Here is a 19328-nt window from a genome sequence, read left to right as displayed (position 1 = left end):
TAAATATCCAAAAGTACTGACAGCCTAAATCCAACACAATTCCATCCATCCCATACCAAGTTACTTTCCCAAAGCTTACTGCAGACTTTTATGAGGTTTCTTATACATTTTATCCCCCGTACACCCACATGGACCAGCAGCTGTTCCACAACCAGCCAGACTCCTGGAATGCATCTCCTTTCCCCCCCATGCTCGTTAGCGTGGGCTGTAACGAGCCCCATGGTTTCCATCCGAGTAATTCCACAGGCAGGATCTGGGAATTATCAGGCACCGGAGCAGGGCTGGCCCTGGAGCACTTGGTGTCATCCAGTCCCATGGGGGGACACCGGCAGCACTCCAGGGGGATGAGGTGGCAGCCGGGGCCACGTGTCCTGCGTGTCCCCCAACCCTTCCCAGCTGCTCCCGGAGCCGCAGGGGGAGGATCCCCAGGGAGGGACCGGAGCAGGGGACAGGAGCCATCTGCTCCAGAGCCCGGGGTCTGCGTCTGGAGACAGAGAGTGACAAACAGGGTTAATGTCCCGTGAGCAGGAGCTGTCACTCTGTGTTAGGGTCTGGCTTCCACCTTCCACAGCGCAACATTCCAGCAGGGATCACACGGGAAGAGGTACCGGCAAACCGGGACAGGACCGCGACCAGAGAGGCCACTCTGGTGGGACTGTGGTGTCAGGAAGGGCCTATCCCTCCTGGCTGTCATGGTCCTGCTCCCGGGCTCTGCTCCAGTGGGACAGGAGGGCAGGGAGCGGAGCAGGGCCCTGGGAAACAACCCCACGGGGTCCTGGTGACTCAGGGACCGACCGGCGCCGTGCCAGCGACCTGAGCCGAGCACGGGGTGTTCATTATTGAAGGCTGAGGCAGAGTTACCACGGGCACCAGGTGTCCTGTTTCTGCCAGCACCAGCCCAGGAGGACATCGGCTGTCACGGGCACCTCTGTCCTCCCTGTGCAGCTTCACCGGGGCCCAGTGACCCACAGACACAAACACACACCAGCACGCGCCGGGCCCGCTCCAAAGGAACAGCCAATTTATTGTCGTATAAAGTGAGAACGTAAAAGGTCCCTTAAACCAAACACGGATGGGTCAGGCGGTCCCGGTGGCCCCCACACTGCCCGGGGGGAGCAGCCCAGGGGGGCCTTGGGGGGTCCCCCCAGCCCCTCTTGTCCGCAGCCGGTTGTAGAGGGGGAAGGAGCTGCCGTGGGGCTGCGGGGATGCCTGGATGGGAGCTGGGGCCGAGGCGTTTGTGCGTTGCAGAGCTCCTGGTCTGCGCTGGAATTAGGCACTTGTGGAAGGGTGCGGGCGCTGCTCCCGGCCAGCTCCATCCCACGGCTCCCCATGGCACTGGGAGGACGGGCAGGGGCCGGGGCCGGAGCCCTGCCTGTGCCAAAACACACTGCCCGCACCAGGGGCTGAGGCTGGGCCAGGTCTGACCCGGTACAGAGGAGGTTCAAGCAGCTTTGGTTGGTGCTCTTGGTGAATTAAGGCAATTTATCTTCAGTTGGTTTAAAAAAAGGCCAAAACCAGCAAAAACCAGCTCTCCCAGGGGCCAGACATGTGGGTGGAAGAGTCTGGGTCTGCTCTGGCTTTGCTCTGAGTCGCCACTTGGACCCTGCACACCTAAAGGTGGGCACTGACCCCCTCCTGTGCCAGCCCTGTGCCCAGCCTTGCCTCCACCACTGCCACAGGGAACCTGCAGCCCAATACTGGAAGTGCCCAGAAGGGACTCTGGAGCTTTTTTAGGGGAGATTCAGGCTCCTGCCAGTGGTGCGGGAGTGGGGAGAGGGCAGAAGAGCCGCAGCGGCTCCTTCCATCCCATTTCCCATCACAGTGACTGGTCGGCAGCTTGTGAGGTGGGAGCTCCCCTCTGGCAGCCGAGGGGAGCAGGGGGTGAGGGTGCTGCAAACACCCCCCCTGTGGTCCCTGGGGAGCACTGAGGGGAAACTGCTCCCCCTGACATCCCAGCAGGGCTGTACCTACTGCCTGGACCCCTCAGTTCCCCTCCATCAGCACCCACAACCCTTGGTGGCCCCAGAGGGCTCTGCCCTGGGGAGCTCATTCCCCATTTGGTTCTTATTCCCCACATTCCAAGGGGGAAGGCTCTGGGTTCGCCCACCAGTGATCCCTTCTCTGGGTGGGGACCCCACACCCCTTGCCCCACCTGGCCTGGGGTGCTGGGAAGGGAGCAGGGAGCAGCAGGGGCTGAAATGGGAGATGGGGTGGCACAACCCACACAAGAGCTGGAGCTGGAGCTGCCTCTGGCCTCTCCCAGCCGGGGTGTCCCCAGTTCCTGTCCCATCCTTTGGTCCCACTGGCTGCAGTCACAGCCCGTGACCCCCCAGGGTCGGTGACCCAGCACGGCACTGCCCTCACAGCCCTCCTGCTCCTTCCCACTGCCCTCCCACCAGGGAGCCAGGCCCAGGCCAGCCTGTGAGGGGTGGAAACACCGATTCCGTTAATGCCCCAAGGGATCTCTGCAAAGGAAATACAAAAGTTTTACATGAGGTCCAAATGTCCAGGTCAGTTGGAGCAATGGCCACGTGCCAGGGGGATGCTCCAAGTCCTCCATAACATGGGAGGACACTGTGGATGCTCCGTGCTCACGGCTGATATCCATCCCTGGCCACAGCCACCAGAGCCAGGGACTCACCGGCCGCAGCTCCCGCTGCCAGGAGGAGAACGGGGCAAATCCACGAGTATCTCTGTGCGACGCCGGTGGCTGTGACGGCTCCTGCTGCCACGAGCGGCTGTTCCCCGGCCCTGTGTGTCCCCGTGTCCCGCAGGATGCCGGTGCTCACACCACAGTGCTGATGGTGGATGACTCCTCCGAGCGCCGCTGTTTGCTGGGCAGCGACTTGAGGTACTCCAGGTGCCTCCGGGCGTCCTCCTGGTTCTGCCGCACGTAGTACACCAGGTAGGAGATCACCATGGCGAACCAGCCGAACATGGTGACCAGCATGGCGATGTCCGTGGTCTTCTTGTACACGTTGCAGAAGTCCGTGTCGGCGATGACCTGCAGGAAGGCTTTGCCCACGTGCTCCTCCTGCGCCGAGGAGTCGCAGACGATGCCGCCCGAGGAGCCGGCCACCAGCTCCACGGTGCGGATCAGCTCCTGCAGCCGGCAGTCACACAGCCACGGGTTGTTGGACAGGTTCACCTTGGCCTTCAGGTTGCTGAAGGCGTCTTTGCTGACCGACACCAGCCTGTTGGAAGACAAGTCCAGGGAGTGCAGGTGCTCTGCCAGGCCCCGGAAAGCCCCGCTCTCCACGCTGGCGATGGCGTTGTGGGACAGGTCCAGCTCCAGCAGGAGCGGCAGGTCCCGGAAGGCGTCGCGGGGCAGGAAGGGGATGCGGTTGGAGTCCAGGTAGAGCTTGTTGGTGTCGTTGGGGATGTCTCTGGGGATCTCGGTCAGCCGAGCGTTGCTGCAGCGGAAGGTCTTCAGCCCCTCCTCCTCCGAGGGGTAGCAGCCCTTGGGGAAGGCGGTGGCCGGGCGGAGGCAGCAGCCCAGGAGGAGGAGGAGGAGGAGGAGGAAGAGGCTGTGCAGGAGCAGCCCCATGGTGACCGGGCGGAGGAGGACCCGCTCTGCCACAGGCATCGTGCGGTGCTGCCTTTGCCTTCCTCACACCCCCGGGGGCTTCAGCTGGACTCGGCACATCTGAGAGGGGATAGCAAGGGGACAGCGTCAGGCCAGGGGGGTCAGGGGCAGAACCGTCACTGTGCTGGCTGTGGGTACTGCACCTGACCCTGGCCAGGGGACAGGGACGAGGATGGGGACCGGGACAGCCGTCACGGCTCACGCATCCCCCCATCCCCGGCCAGCACCTCGCTCGGGGCTCCTGCGAGGCAGGATCAGGTCCCAGGGCCTGAGCACGTCTCCCGCGCCGGCAGCTGGGCTGTAACAACCGGAGACGCTCGGGCTGAGCCAGAGGCGGGGGTGAGATCCCGCCCTGCCAAGGTCACGGCGCTGCGATCGCTGCTCGCAGGAGGCCGATCCATCCTGCGGCGGCCGGAGGACGCACCAGTGCGAGCCCTGGCTCCGGGCGAGCGGCCGCTGCCGGCAGCCCCCGGGGAATGCCACGGAAAACATGTGCGGGCAGCGGCTCAGCAGGTTCCCGCTCCCGGCTCCGTTCCCCGGCAGCGCCCGGGGCACGGGAGGACGCGCGCCGGGTTCTCTCCTTTCGAGGTGACTGGCACGGGTGGGTGCCGGGTGCGCCTGTCCCCTGCCCGCTGCCGCCCCGGCCGTGGGGTCGGGCTGCCCACACCACCCCGTAACCCTGGGCCCCACGCAGCCCTTGATTCTGGAGGGGAAAAACGTCAGCAGGAAAGAAACAAAAACAGAAAAAGGAAATTCGCTGGAGCTGAGCGTGCAGTGAGTTCCCAGGGTAGTGGCAGCAGATAAGGGCCGTGTCCGAGGGCTCCGAGCGCTGCCCGGCTCTCCCAGCCCTGGCTCCCACCACGTCCAGGGGCCCCAGCCCGTCCCTGCGCCGGCCGCAGCGCTGGAGCCCCGGAGGGAGGATCCAGGTGCTCTCCCACCATCCCACAATCAAAGACATCGCCTGTGGCACCCGGTCAGGCAGCTCAGTGCTGCTGGTCACCAGGCACCTCCTGGGCAAAGCTGCTGCAGGTCCCACCTCCCCCCACTCCCCGGAGCATCCCAACGCCGGCAAACCCGTCTCGGGGTGTTGACTGGGGCTCCCCGGTGCAGGGTAGAGGCACCCACCCGAGGGTGGCCCCCAAAGCACAGCACCTCGAGCTCTGGGCACTGTCACCAAGCCCGGCCGCGCCGAAACACCCCAAGGTCACACCTGTGCAGAGCCGACCCCTGCTCTGTTGGAGCCCCGGGACCCGCGGGGGTCCTGAGCGGGCACCAGCGCTCAGAGCACCCCAGGGGCACCGGGACCCCACAGCCCCACACTGCACCAGCCCCCCAGGTCTGCCAGAGGTAACCCGGGACAAACGCAGCCCCCTGAGACCCCCCTCCCGCTGCCCGGGAACCGCCGGACTGAGCCGGGACCTGAAGCCCCGGGATGGAGCTGCTTCATCCACGGGACGGGGACACCACGGGATGCGGACCAGGCACTGCAGCGAGGACGAGCGCTGCCAGCCCCTTACCCACCGCGGGGTCCCCAGCCCGCAGCAGGGTGCGGGAGTCCCCAGCCCGACCCCGGTGATCGCCGTCAGCCTCGGGGAGGGCGGTTGGAGGTACCGGGGGCGGTGCGGGCGCCAGGACCCGCCGTGCGCCCGGGGATGCCCGGGGATCCCCCCGGCCCGGGGGCGTCGCGGGCGAGGGAAGCCCCGGTGCTTCCCCGGGGGAAGCTCCGCTCGGCGCGGCGCTGCCGCCCCCCCCTCGCCGCCTCTCGCCCGCGGCGAGGGGGTCCCGGTGCGGACTCACCTGCCTGTGCAGCCCCGGCGGCGGAGCGGCCCCGCGCCCCGGGCCGGAGCGGCCGCGCCCCGCGCAGCGCGGCGGGCCCGGAGCCGGCGGCGGCGGCGGGGCCGGTGGGCGGGATCCTCCGCCCGGGCCTCCCCGGGGCTCCCCGCCCCCGGCCCGCCCCGCCGGGGGGGCCGTGCAGCGCCGAGCACCCCCGGCCCCGCGCCCGCAGCCATCACAGCTCCCTCGCCCCGAGGGAGAGGAGCTGCCCCGGGTCCTCAGACCGGGAGGGGCGGGGGACACACCAGGAGACCCAGCGAGGAGCTGCCGGGACCCCCGAGCCCGGGGCAGCCGGTGTCAGAGGCTCTGGGGGTGCTTCACGCCCCCCGCCCTGCCGAGTCCCCCCAAACCTCAGTAGGAGACCCCTCGATCCCGACCGGCCCCCCCCGGGCGCTCCGCGCCCCCAGCGCTGCCCTCGCTTCCCCCCTGGACCTTCCCGCCCCCTCTCCAGCTCCTCGGAGGGAGCAAGACCCCCCCCAGTCCCACCCCGACGGGGTCACCGTGCCCCCCCGCCCGGCACCGGCATCGCTTACTCGGGGAAACCCGACCTGCGGCGGCGGCACCGGGGGGGGCGGGAGCCGGGGGGGGCTGGAGCGAGTCCCCAGACCAGCCCTGGACTGCCCGGGCCGAGGGTCGCTGGGCTGGGCCGGGCCTCGGGGTCCCGCCGCCCCGGGGCACCGGCGGGGCCTGCTCAGGACCATGGAGAGCGGCCGCCGTTACCGGGCCCCGGGGCCGCCGGCCGGGACGTGGCTGCCCCGGCCCCGAGCACTGACGTTCTCCCGCTGCTCCGGGAGTATAAACCAGTTAGGAGGCGCCTGGCCTGGATCTCGGCTCAATTAGGGGAAGGGAACCTGACGGCAGCCAGACACGGCCGCGGGCAGATGGTCCCCGGAGCCCCCCACACTCCACCGGGGCCATCGCGGGGGCTGTGACCCTGGACGCGATCAGAAAACGTGTGGATGTGGCACCTGAGGACACGGGTTAGTGGTGAAGGTGACAGTGCCGGGTTAGTGGTTGGAGTCGATGATCCTGGAGGTCGTTTTGATGATTCCATGACCCGAGCCAAACCCAACGCCGGAGCGGTGCTGGGCTCGCCGGGCAGGGCTGTCCCGGGACACGGCCGGACCCCGGCAGGCAGCAGCTGGCAGCCACGGTCGGTGCTCTCTGGCACTCCACTGGCATCTCCCCGTTCCACTGGGGAGCAGAGCAGCCCCGTGCTGCCCATCACCATTCCCAGTGCCACCGGGAGCCGTGCACGGAGTCGGAGCCGTGCTGGGATGTGGCAGTGCAGTGCCAGCTCCAGTGTCACAGATACAGGGACGAGGGGACAGGCAGGGGCTCGGGGGGCTTGAGCTGGAACCCCAAGAGGGGATGGATGACTCCAGCTGCAGGTCAGACACGGGAGCAGGAGCAGCTCCAAAGGGGTCCCATGTGGAGGACACGACACCCACCAGCCCAAACCCTGCAGTGCAGCACGACCCACATGGACCCTTCCCACCGCAGGATGGCTAAAAATAGCCAGAACCGGCTCCTCGCTGCCACCACGGAGCTAAATATAACCAGCATCGACCGGCCAGTGGGACCGGCAGCCGGGAGAGCGGGAGCTGAGCACGGCCCGGCACCGGGAGCGAGCGAGCGAGGCCTGGGAATCCACACAGGAACAGCCCCCCGAGCACAGGGGGAACGTGGGTGCAGCTGCCGGTGAGCGGGTTGGGGCCGGATCCCCTGGGAACCCCCCGCCCCCGGTGCCGGCGTTCCCTGGGCAGTGGACGCGGTGTGGGGAGCCCGGGGAGCGGGTCCCCCCTGCGTTCGCACCGGCAGCGGCGGCTGCTGCATCACGGAGAGGGATGAATATTTATGGGCGTTTAAAAATAGCTGCTGCATTGTGCTTCCCCCTCACGTGCGGAGCCAGCGGGGTGCGGGGAAGCTGCTAAATTAGATGTCACCGCGCAGGGAGCTGCTCAGTCAGGCAGGAGCGGGATAAAAATAGAGCCTGCTGTGCGTGCGTGGATCTCCTGCAAAGCAGGGCCGGATCCCGTGGGATCCCCCGCCTCTGCACACCGGCATCCCCACACCGTGCCCTGCCACGAGGACACCCCGGAGGAGCCGGGCAGGGACAGGGCTCCTCAGGGTGGCAGCCACACCACCCGTCAGTGGCCCTTCATCTGCTTTACCCATGTGTGTGTGTCCGTCCGGGCCCAAAAGGCTCTGGAAGCAGACACTGCCAAGCCCTGGCTCGGGGAAGTGACCCCGTGCCCTGCCAGCAGCGTGGTGCCAGCGTGTGATGCCCGGCAGTCCCGGCCCTGGCAGCTGGCAGGGTCTCCATGCCCTCGCCGTGCTGAGAGCTGGATGTGCAGCTGGAACCAAGGCCGGATGGACATAGATGGGGTCAGGACATGCAGCTCAGCCTGGGACCCCCCAGGGAGGCCCAGGGGCACCCAGGGAACCCCGATCTCGCTGGGAACCCACCCAGGCCAACACCAAACCCACTGTGCCAAGAGGCTGGGGGGATTGAAGTGTCTGTGCCAGGCCGGGGGCACCGGCTCTGAGTGGCACCGGTAGAGCCACATGTGCAGGGTAGGCAGCCACCACTGCCAGGGCTCAGATTGGGGGCTCAGCCCAGGACCCCAGCGCAGCTCCGGGCAGGGGGTTTGCAGCCCACAGTGGCCACGGCGCTGGCAGAGCCGGCGGGCACACACGGAGCCCTGCACAGATGGCTGCGGCCCCCGGGGGCCGTGCCAGCCCCACGCGACAAGCTCTGATGGTTGTGCAAACAAAAGCGTGGCCAGATGGTCTCCCCCCTCACTCCAGCGCTGGAATCCTGTGCTCGCTCCCAGCCTTGACCTTGGCTGGGTGTCCCGCAGCGCTGCCGGCCTGCACAGCACTGCTGCCGGGATTTTCATGGAGTCATGGAATCAGAGTGGTTTGGGTGGGAAGGGACCTTAAAAAAACCCCATTTGCAGCTCTGGCCATGGGCAGGGACACCTTCCACTAGCCCAGGTTGCTCCAAGCCCCATCCAACCTGGCCTTGGACACTCGCAGGGATGGGGCAGCCATAGCTGCTCCAGCGTGTCTGGGGGAAGCTGCTCCGGTGTCCCTCCACCCTCCGTTTGAGGGTGGCGGGGGGAGTGTTTGCCCACCCTCCCCGGGCACCCAGCCGGGTCTGGGGCTCCACGAGCGGTGCAGCCGCTCCAGCCGCTTTCCCGGCGCCGCTTTCCCGGCGGTTCCCGCGGCGGCCCCGCCTCTGCCGGCGCTGCCGGACTACAGCTCCCGGCGTGCCGGGCGGGGCGGGCCGAGGGGCCGCCGGGAGCGCACCGGGAGCGCAGCGGGAGAGCGGCGGAGCGAGCGCCGGTCCCGCCGAGCCGAGCCGGGCCGGGCCGTGCGGGAGCGGTGAGTGCGGGCCGGGGGCGCGGGCCGGGGGGCTCAGCCCTCCCTGCGGGCCGCGGGGGCCGAGCCCGGCGGCGGGGCCGGGGGAAAATGCCTCGCTTGGGCCCGGCCCGAGAGGAAAACACCCCAAAAGAGAGAAGCGGGTGCTGGGAGGGAGCTGGGACGCGGCGGGGTGGGAGTGGGGGGTCCCCCAGGGCGGGGGTCGCGCTGTGCACAGCCCGGCCGGGAGCGGGTCCTGCCACAGCCCCCCGGGGCACCGGCCCGGCCCGGGGAATCGGGGAGGGAAGAGGAGTCCGGACTCGGAGGAGCCCAGCCTCGGCCTTCCCTGCGGGTCCAAGATTTCCCGTTAAATCCGGGAGAACAGGCTGAGATGGGCAGAGCCCCCGCCCCCGGTCGGGGCGGCTCATCCCTGTCCGCGTCCCCGTGTCCCCCCCCCGGGCTCTGCCAGCCCCGGGACCCCCAGGAGGGACCGGGCAGCGCTGGGGCTCGGACGAGTCCAACGCGGCTCCGGGGCGTTGTGTTCCCAGTCCCACCCAGCAGCCGCCTCCCAGCACAGCCCAGTTCACCAGTGCCCTCCGCTCAAACTCCGATGCCATCAGCAAAGAAGGGTTTAAAGGATTTGTTTGGGAGATGGGGATTGCTGTTGCTGCCAGAGATCGGGATCTGATCCGTGGGATCATCACCACCAGCAGCCTGGGAACACTGGGGAGATAAGACCTGAGCCCTCTTTACCTCTCCAGCCCGGGTGAAGGTCCTGCAGTGGAGTGCTGGGATGGGAGCACGATCCTGCAATCCCTGGGGAAGAGTGACAGCCCTGCCAAGTTATAGGATCGCTTATTTAGAGTGGAAAGGGCCTTTAAGGTCATCAAGTCCAAGTGTTAAGCAAGGGGATGGGAACACATGGTGGTCACACTCCTCTGGGGGCAAAGGTGGTGAAGAAGCTGCCCCTGGACAGGGAGCAGGACACGGGAAAGATGGAGCAGAGGGAGGGCTCAGCTCTGGCATCACGCTGTGCCCTTTGCCACTGGCCACAGCTCTGACTTTTCCCCTCCTTGGATGGCCAGTGTCCAATGTCAGCACAGCCTCGACCTTCACCCTCCGTCTGGTGCAACAGTCAGGCTTTTCTGTCCCAAAAAAGACTGGGAAAGCAGCAGCTGCTCCAGGAAGGAGGGGCTGGAGTCCCTCCCATGGGGGGCTGTGCCTTGTTTTCCTGCAGGTGAACAAATCCTGCTGTGGAAACAGAAAGCAAACATGGGATGAGGGTGGGGGTAGGGAGCTCTGGACAATGCCCTCAGCCCTCAGCCAGGCTTGTGCAATCTGAAATTTGGCAGAACTGGGGCAAGGGCTGCACAGCCCAGGGCAGAGCTGGAAAGATCTGCAGGTGAAACATTTAAGGTGGGGAAGGACAGTTTGGAGACACAGAATTACCCTCATGGAGCACTGAATGTTTGGCATCTCCTTATCTCCTGCAAGAATGAGTTAACCTCTCCTGTGTTCCAGCTTTCGACCCCTCTATTCCTTAATTTGACAAGGAAGGGAAACTGAGGCAGGAGGAGAGGAATTGCTTCACGTACAGCTTCCAAGTCGGGCCCTTCCCACCCCACTGTGGGTCTGCAGCCGCCCTCGTTTGCAGAAGGGACCAAGTCCAGTTTGGTCCTTAGTTTTTGGAAGTTAGACTATTGGTTGGAAATTCCACAGCACAGGCCACGTGCACCTCTGGCTGCAGGAGCTTCTGTGGCCTCGGATAAAGGCATCACTTCAGGAGAGGCTCCTGGAGAGGCCTCCTGGGCAACCAGAGAGGAATCTGAGGTTTTTAACCGTTGATGAAACTAGATTTTAAAGCCTCCATTGAGAGCACAGATCCCTTTTCATGGGCAGTCTCTTCCAGCATCCCTCCTCCCACACATCCATGTCACTCTGAGCCCCAGAGTGGTTCTTCCTGCTGCACAGCTGGAATCCCACAGGCACAGCTGGAATCCCACAGGCACAGCTCTTTGTGGAGAGTCAGACTGTTCCTCACGCCTCTCTCCAGCCTCCTCCAGACTAAACAAACCCGTTTCCTTCCAGCTGTCCTTGCAGGTCATGTTTTTCCTACACCTCTGCTCATTCTCTCTGCTCTCCCTGGATGCTCTCCAGCTCCTCCCAGGACTGGACAGTGTTCTCCCAACATCCAGGAGAACTGTTTCCCGTGTCTGGCACTCAGCACTGCTGTTTACATGTTCCACAGGGTGTTTTGCTTTTCGTTGTTGTTGTAACAATCTGACTCTTTTTGACTCATTTGTGCTTCACCACAACCCCCAGTTTTCCTTCTGAGAGCCCTTGGGAATCGCAGCAGGTTCAGGCTGGAGCTGTTCCCCCTGCCAGGGGTGAAGTGCTGAGCTCTGGCTCCCAGTCTTGCTTCCAGACCACACTTTGGGCTGTTGTCAGGAATATCCTCAGGCCAGTGATCCAGGAGATGGGCAACAAGGAAACGAGCACCCTGCAGAGCTGCAGCCTCTTCCCTAGAAACAAAATCCTTCCCCAGGTATGAGCCTCCTGATAGAGGGAGGTGAGGATCTGCAGCAACGGCTGCCTGTGCAGTTGGAGGAGGTTTGGAAGTTACATGGAGCATCCCAGGAGCTGTGGAGGGGAGGCTGGCTCTGAGCCCCAGCCCTGGGCAGGAGCGAGGCCTGCGCCAGCTCCTGAGACAAGCCAGGCCTGGTGCTCCTGGAGGGAGCTGGGAACAGCTGGCAGTGAGGAGAGTGTGATGTTGGAGCTGGCTCGGGCTCGCCCCTGGAGAGCTGGAGGGAACAGCAACACGGCTTCCAGCTGTGGGAACCAACAGCAGAGCCACGAGGCCAGACGGCAGGAAACGGCCCTCGCCGTGGGGTCCCAGATCCAAGGGGGACAAACCTCATCATCCCATCAAACTCCACTTCCATGGGACACAGAGATGATTTTACACAAGAATTTCCCTGATCTCGGTGTGAAGACTTTCAGCTTTATAGTGGGTTTAGTTTGTGCTGTTCCCTGTAATCCCTGGAAACCAGTAAACCAGAGCTGTCCTGCTCCCAGCTGGCCTGGGAGCTGATGGATACCTGCTGCCACTGGCACTGTCAGTTCAAAAGCCCACTCAATACCTTCACTGTCTGTGGGACACCACTCCAAGGACTTGCTCCAAGAGGGTGACACTCTCTTGCTTCCTCTCCTTCCTGGCATTGTCCAGAAAACCATCTCTGTGCTCCTCCTACATGGCAGCTGTTCTTTCCAGGTAGGGGAAGAGCCACCTCCTCCACAGCTCTTCCTCCTGAAATATCCTCCCAAGGCACTTTGCCCTGTTATCTCTCCCTTTTTACATTCCTCAAGAAGAACCTCATTCCTTCCCTGGGGGGAAATTGTTTTGTTCCTCTTTCTTCCCTCTCTGTAAGTCTTAAATCCAAAGGCAAAACAAGTGAGCCAGAGCAGGAGACCAGCAAACCTCCAGAGCTGTGCAGAACCCTGTTAATTTAGTTAAATTAATTAGGAGATCTGTTGATACAGAGCCTTTCCTCAGCAGATACTGTGTTCTCTCCCCAAGTTTAAGGCCTGCTGGCTCCATAAACACGCAGGAAGCTTCCTGTGCCGCGTGATTAACACCATGATGAGGATTTAAAAGTACTTAAAAGTACTGGTTTGAGTCTTGTCAGGCAAACGTGGGATTGAACCTCAACACCTTGGCTCCAGGAAAACATCTCAAATCACAAGTAGCTTCTGCCACAGACAGGCTTCCCACACATTATTCCCAAATCTGAACCACTCCCGGATTCGGTGACGACGTCAGCTCTGGGAACGGCAGTAGCGAGGGGCAGAGGAGTGAGCTGCCTTGGGATTTTTATAGCACACGGCAGATTTGGGGTTTGCCTGACAACCAGCCACTGCTGAGCGCTTCGGGCCCGAGCTCTGACCTGGGTGTGTGTTGCAGGGGCTCCCGTGGGACACGAGGGCAGGATGAACGTGGGGACGGCGCACAGCGAGGTGAACCCCAACACCCGCGTCATGAACAGCCGCGGCATCTGGCTGTCCTACGTGCTGGGCATCGGGCTGCTGCACGTCGTGCTGCTCAGCATCCCCTTCTTCAGCGTCCCCGTGGTCTGGACCCTCACCAACATCATCCACAACCTGGTAAGGGGGCAGCGTGACCCAGGGCGCGGGGAGCCTCTGGGGGAGCCTCTGAGCAACCCGCTGAGATCCCTCTTGGAACGGGTCCTTTGTCTTTCCAAAGGTGCCGGGGGAGTTGCTCAACCTGCAACCCGGTGCCTCTGGGTCATGGATTTAAATCCAGCCCAGGTACAGGTGAGGCAGCAACACCTGGTGAGGCTGCTCCGAGGGGATTCATTTGCCTCCAGGGCAAGTCCTTCTTTGTGTCCCCAGAGGAGTCTGGGACAGGCCCCAGACACTGCCAAGGTGTCCCTTGGGGTTGTAAAACTTGAATTGGCCTCGTCAGAGTTAAGGAAACAAGATTAAATCCCGGATGTTTTTCTGCTTAAAGTAAAAGGTTAGTCCAGGAACTGATTCCCTTCTCTAAGGATCAGGTCCCCAGACAGGTTCTCACAGGCACAGGGGACAAAACTCTTCACAGATGCAGCAACTGATTCTGTATCCTTAATTTTAAATAACATCTCTGCCTAGGAATATTCCAGAGACAAAAATGACACGGACTGGGAACCATCATGCTAAAGTTATTCCTAGTGGGGGATAAAACCAACCTCAGACTGCCAAACTGGAGCTGCTCTGGTGATAAAACCTCCACAAACCCCCAAACTGGAGCTGCTCAGCACTCAGCTCATGAGCAGCCGGCTCCTCATCCCCCTCCTCTGGCAGCTTTAGGTCCTGGGAACAAAAAAAGGAGTTTAAGTGCCAGGAGTGTCTGTCCTGAGGAGCTGTGATGTAGCCAGACACTGTTTGTCTGTGGCTTGTGTTCCCCTGGTAATCGGGGGGGTGACAGACTCTCTCCCAGCACGTTTTCCGGAGGTTTCTGCCGCGCCGCGGCGGGCGGGTGCTAATCTCCCGATCCCAGAGATCCCAGGGCTGTAATCTTGTCACCACCTCCTTGGCTCACACCCAGGAGCCGAGCGAGAGGCCTCACGTGGAGCAGCCGAGCTGCCCCGGCCTTTCCCGACTCTCCTTCCCCTGCTTCCGTGGCCGCTCCCGGTTTTCCAGCAGCGCCACGTCCCTCTAGTGGAACGGCGCGGGGCTGCAAGCTCCCGAATGCGCTCCCCTGGCCGGGATTTTGGGATGCAGGGCCCCCGCGAGCCTCACGCTGTGTGTCCTGCAGAGCATGTACATCTTCCTGCACACCGTGAAGGGAACCCCCTTCGAGACCCCGGACCAGGGCAAGGCCCGGCTGCTCACGCACTGGGAGCAGATGGATTACGGAGTCCAGTTCACCGCCTCCCGCAAGTTCCTCACCATCATGCCCATCGTCCTGTGAGTATTCCCGGCTGGCCCAGCTGCCTCGTGTCCCAGTACCCACCGGTGTTCTGTCCTGGGACACAGGCACACGGAACGCCACAGCTCAGTTTGCCTCTCTCTCTTTGCTCCCACCCTTCTTTTCCAGGTATTTTCTAACCAGCTTTTACACCAAGTACGACCGGATACACTTCATCATCAACACCATCTCCCTCATGAGCGTCCTGATCCCCAAACTGCCTCAGTTCCATGGAGTCCGGATCTTTGGGATCAACAAGTACTGAGCGGCGTGGCTGGAGCGGACGGCGGAGGAGCGGGGAAAGGGGGAATTCCTTCTCCCCAGCCCTGTTTCCTCTCCCCACGCAGACTGGGATGTGATTTCGGAGTGGCTGTTCAAAGGCAGATCCCAACAGACACATTCCGCATGCTGGATCCTCGTGCCCAATAAATCCAAACCAGCTCCAGAGTAGAGTTTAGTGCGGAGCAGGACACGCGACACCGGATTTCTCTTATCCCAGTGTCACCAGTAGATGCAAAACCACCGAGACTTGGAGGTACAACGAGGATGAATTCTGGGAAGAGTCTCATCTGTCCCAGACATGGAATGACAAGGACAGGGGTGAGGGGAAAAGCTTTTAGTGCTGGTACTATTGCTGTGGTAAATGCACTTTAAAATACCTTTCCCTTCCTGAAGCCGGGTGCTTTGAGCAGTACATGGGGGAAATCCAAAGGGATACAGCCGGACTTTTCCAGGACTGGATTGTTTTGGGGTCTGAGTTCCAGTTTTAGGCAGATCTGAACGACAGATTTTTATTTTGCAGTCTTTGACACCACTGAGAAGGGAAGTTCTTTTCCTAAAAAGAGCACAGGAAGGAACAACCTGCAGTTTGACAAAGCTTCTGCTTTCCTACAGCACCATCCATGTGGTCCAGGGAAAAGGTGGATAGATCCCAAATCATGCTTGTTATTTTCAGTTTATACCCAAATCTGTCCAGGTAACTCTTCTCCCCACCCCACTGCTGGTTTTTAAGCACAGGAGGGCTCAGGGGGCATTTGGATCAAGGGCTGGGGGTGGATGATTTAATGATTGACAACAAATGCCACTGAGCTCTTTGGGACACGGACATGGACATGGAGGGGTGTGGGAGAGGCTCACACTGGACAGGTACAGGCCCAACGAGGTGGAGGCCTGATTGCTCTAATCAAGCACACAGCCATCCTTGACTTTAATTGGAATTTTTCTCCTCAGTCCAGCTCCTTGGTTAAGTCCATGTGACTGGGATTTGCCAGTTCTCCAGTTATCCATGGAGTCGAGGGAAGTGAGGGTTGGATTTCTGGCTTTCCTGGAAGTCTGTCCCTCAGCTCCACACCCCAGGGCTGCGTGAGGAGCAGCAGCAGCAGCAGCTGAATTGACCAGCAGAGGGATTCAGTGGGTCACTGATAAGAGATTATTTCACAGAGGAACAAAATCCAGCCTTTGCCCTCAAATTACCACCTCAAACAGGTTCAGGTTTCCTGGCTGAGGCAGCTTTTTCCTGTTCAAAATAATCCCATTTTCTTTTGGGTTATGTTCCAGGTGGAATGTTTTCCCTCATGCTTCCCCTGAAACCCCATGAAAACCTGTATTTCTGTTGTCTTAATGCTTATATTGTCTCATCTTTCTGACAATGGGATAAAACCTTTTAAATCTGCTATTTTTGTTCCTGCAGTAGCAATTCCAGCTTTAGAGGCCACGGTGGAGAGCGTTGAGTTGTTGGATGGTCTGAGCATAGGACATGGATTGGGGAATTGCAGGTTTGCACCTAAAATCTGTTACTCTGTGCATAATTTTAGGGAAGCTGCTTCACTTCTCTCTCTCAGACTTCCTATGGGACTGCTACGGGGCAGGGAAAACATTCAGTGTACCTCAGAGGGCTGCTGGAATGCAGGGAGAATCACTCCCTCATATGTTTGAAAAGTGGAAATATAAGTGAAAAGGATGTTTTCAAGAAGGTAGAAAGAGAAAAGAGTCTGGCTGGAGACCCCAGGGCGTTGACAGACGTGCAATTTCCCTGATGGGGAGGTTAAACCTTAAATGTAACCCCCAGGACATAAGGACTGCTGCTTTAGTTAAGGTACTCTCTACCCTAATCGGCTCTTTAAGCTACTAGACAATGATAATTGTTATCAAAATAGAGATATTTCATCAATCAGCTTGGAAATGGCACAGGAATGAGCAGTATCCCTGCGGGAATGGCCACTCTGGGGAGCAGGTCCTGGCAGGGTGGCTGAGGCTGTACCCAAAATATTGTGTGGTGCTGAACAGACCCGAGTGTCTGCCCAGGCACAGCTTCCATCTCCAGAGGGAAGAAAATGAATTGTTTTGGTAGAAAAAAAGGGGAGAAACAGCACTTTTTTTGGCAACAGAAAGAGTCTCTAGGTGCTTACAGACACGACTCCTCACAGGCAGACATATGCTGGGTAGTTCTAAGCATATGCACATCACAGAGTGAAGGCAGGTTTGATAATTTTAGAATAATTATAAATTGAAGGGATCAGCTTTTCTTGATGAGATAGAGCAATTCCCACAGCCTCCCTGAAGGCACTGCAACAGCTGAGAGTCTGAGCACTCGTGCCGGTCACTGACACTGAGGACATCTGACTCTGTTTTGTTAAATTAAATATAACTGTGAACCAGAATTGGATTATAAACTGCTCAAACAAGCAGGTTTTAAAGCCCGAAGTCCAAAATTTATAATTAAGGCTTTGCCTAACAGCAGAAGTAAACTTTTCTGACTTCTCTCCTTCACACAAATGATTAAAAACAGCCCACCTAGGAGTTATGTGACAGTGACACTCTTTACAACACAGGCATAATTTTTCCATGGAATAATTGCAGTTAACTTGGACTCAGTTAGTCCAGTCAAGGGAAACATAAGTGGAAACAGGAGGAATATGGAAAGAGGCGAGTTGAAGAAAGATTTCTTGTTATATTAAGTGTCTACATACGATTAATTAAGTATTTGAACAATTACAAACCTGGCAGAATCTTCCTTAAGATCCCAGCTTAAGGGTAGGTGTGAGGATTAATCAAAAATAGAAAAGCAATAAGTTAATTGTAATTAAACCACCATTGTTAGGGGTACCTGAGAGAGTCTGAAGTGAAAGGACAGCATGGGCAGGCTGAGGAGTTGTCAGACGTGTCCTTAGAGGTGACAGATCAGGGATGAAGCCACATTTTAGGTGAAGAACCCAAACATGAGCAGAACTCCTTTTAAAGTGGAGTTTTCCCCAGGTACCTGCGTGGAGGAGATAAGTGACCACTGCTGATTTTAAATGGGATTCTGATCACATTTAAGTGGGATTCTGATCTGATAGATTTCCCTATGAAACTTGTCCTGTATCATAAGCAGGGCAAATCTTACCTGGAGAGATCAAGGCGGGCTCCACCCTGTGATGGAGAAACAATTCCTGGTGAGCAGGTACTTCAACAGCTTTTCTTTTTGGTTCTGCAATGAAAGAGAAAAGCTTTTGAAAGCCTGGGACCCTTCTCAGGAACTGGCAGCAGCCTTGCACTGGGCAAAGCCTCCTAAGCCACTGTCAGCACCACGCACGTATCCACAGGGTACAGCAGTCCCTGCTCCGGGACAGTGGGAAAACCAGCAGGTCCTCCCAGCCTGATGCTCCTGAATTAGGGATCCTGTCTTGGGATTCCTCTAACAGAGCTACCAGGGTGGCAAACAGTGCAAACCTTCGCAGGAAAAAGCCTTTAAAATAAACAAGATTTAGGGCTACTTCATTCCCGAGTACTTTTATTTTTGAATTTTGGGTTGTTTTTAGAAGCTCGGTACTGGCCCTCGAGGAGGGGACAGCAGTGGGTTAACACATTAATATTCCTCATTGTAACTTATGTTGCTTTATCATTGCCTATAATAGCTCTTAAGCATGCGAGTGTTGGTGTATCTGTATCCTCCCTGGATCAGTTTAATGAGCTGAATTAATTGGGAGGGTTTTTTAAAGGAATGTTCTGTACAAAGTTTTAGGGTTTTTTTTCCCAGTAGCCCTTCTTTTTGCTGTGGATACAGGAGTCTCAAGTAGAGAACTTTCTAAAATAAAGTGTGAATATTTTTATTACTCCTTTGTACAGTGTTCTAAGAGAGACTAATAAAGTTAAGTATTCAGGTAAAAACTTGTGTTTTGAGTTTTGGAATTTTCACATGGGTGGGTTTTGCTGTTAAACAAGAATGGCAAATGAAACATGGAATGGTTTGGGTTGGAAGGGACCTCAAAGATCATCCAGTTCCACCCCCTGCCATGGGCAGGGACACCTTCCACTAGTTCAGGTTGCTCCAAGCCCCGTCCAACCTGCCCTTGGACACTTCCAGGGATGGAGTTACAACTTCTATACCTGTAGAAGTTTGAGTTACACACAGCCCCTTTAAGAGACCCTGCTCAATCACTCAGACCTTTCAGAGGAGGAGTTATACAATGGCTATTGTGTGAAAACAAAACATTAGTGAGGAGGAAATTCCTCCAGGGATCTCACATCTGGGAGTGACTTGGGATAAGCTGCAGTGACCAGCAAGGAATCCTCCTGCACAGACTGGGTCTAACTGTGCTTCTGCCCCAGGGGTTGCTTCAGGGAGACCCCCCCTCTTAGCAAGGTAAGGGAAATCAGTTTAATCTTTGAGTGTGTGCTGCTTTCAGCTTCCTGTGGTAACTCACAGCTCCCTCATATAGCAAATGCTTCCGGCCCTCTGAGCAGAAGGGAAGCCAGAGATCTCCTCCCCAGTCCTGCTGCTCTGCAGGGCTCACATCCCCTCAGAGCCCCCAGGCTCTCGATCCACAGGAGGCATCCACCAAACAGGCAAGTGCCTTATTCCAGAGCTTGGGCTGGGGCAGAGCCTTGGGGGAAGCTGCCTGCTAAGTGCTCTTCTTTAGCTTTTCTCCCTTCTTGAAGACTTCCAAGGCAATGAGCCCTGCAAGTGCTACTAAAATTGGGCACACAAGCCTATTTGTCTTGGCAATGGATTTAACCTGAGAGACAGTAGGGTTAGATGGGGCATTGGGAAGAAATTCCTCCCTGGGAGCCAGGTGAGGCCCTGGCACAGGTTGC

The 19328-nt window shown here is 59.3% G+C and overlaps 2 protein-coding genes and 1 long non-coding RNA gene across 4 annotated transcripts in view; 2 read left to right on the top strand and 1 right to left on the bottom strand.

Annotated features, from left to right (window-relative positions):
• Positions 1 to 1004: 1004 nt before the first annotated feature.
• LRRC3C (leucine rich repeat containing 3C) lies at positions 1005 to 11892 on the bottom strand. 2 transcript variants are annotated; one of them, XM_017838491.1, is made up of 2 exons: positions 9539 to 11892; positions 1005 to 3646 (listed from the first exon to the last, which is right to left on the bottom strand). In XM_017838491.1, exon 2 carries the CDS (start codon positions 3584 to 3586, stop codon positions 2786 to 2788), a length of 801 nt encoding a protein of 266 aa, XP_017693980.1. In that variant the 5' UTR covers positions 3587 to 3646; positions 9539 to 11892; the 3' UTR covers positions 1005 to 2785. The 2 variants fall into 2 exon arrangements, with proteins under 2 accessions (XP_017693980.1, XP_017693981.1); XM_017838492.1 differs by lacking the exon at positions 9539 to 11892 and adding an exon at positions 5384 to 5436.
• ORMDL3 (ORMDL sphingolipid biosynthesis regulator 3) lies at positions 8775 to 18401 on the top strand. The gene is made up of 4 exons (XM_017838494.1): positions 8775 to 8809; positions 12747 to 12946; positions 14100 to 14251; positions 14382 to 18401. Exons 2-4 carry the CDS (start codon positions 12773 to 12775, stop codon positions 14515 to 14517), a joined length of 462 nt encoding a protein of 153 aa, XP_017693983.1. The 5' UTR covers positions 8775 to 8809; positions 12747 to 12772; the 3' UTR covers positions 14518 to 18401.
• Positions 18402 to 18538: 137 nt separating this feature from the next.
• Positions 18539 to 19328, top strand: part of LOC108509180 — a 2425-nt gene continuing 1635 nt past the window's right edge. Inside the window, exon 1 of the long non-coding RNA XR_001878587.1 lies at positions 18539 to 18876. This is a non-coding gene — a long non-coding RNA (uncharacterized LOC108509180). The remainder of the gene's footprint in view (positions 18877 to 19328) is intronic.

This window comes from Lepidothrix coronata, unplaced genomic scaffold (genome assembly GCF_001604755.1).
Source record: "Lepidothrix coronata isolate B3197 unplaced genomic scaffold, Lepidothrix_coronata-1.0 Scaffold343, whole genome shotgun sequence".
NCBI lineage: Eukaryota > Metazoa > Chordata > Aves > Passeriformes > Pipridae > Lepidothrix > Lepidothrix coronata.
The sequence above is the reverse complement of the archived record's forward strand: the minus strand, read 5'-3'. Positions and strand labels throughout refer to the sequence as shown.

Coding starts and splice junctions, on each gene's coding strand:
- LRRC3C (XM_017838491.1), bottom strand. CDS start 3,586: ATGCCTGTGGCAGAGCGGGTCCTCCTCCGCCCGGTCACCATGGGGCTG.
- ORMDL3 (XM_017838494.1), top strand. CDS start 12,773: ATGAACGTGGGGACGGCGCACAGCGAGGTGAACCCCAACACCCGCGTC. Junction 12,947..14,099: donor CCAACATCATCCACAACCTG/GTAAGGGGGCAG, acceptor TGTGTCCTGCAG/AGCATGTACATCTTCCTGCA. Junction 14,252..14,381: donor ACCATCATGCCCATCGTCCT/GTGAGTATTCCC, acceptor CTTCTTTTCCAG/GTATTTTCTAACCAGCTTTT.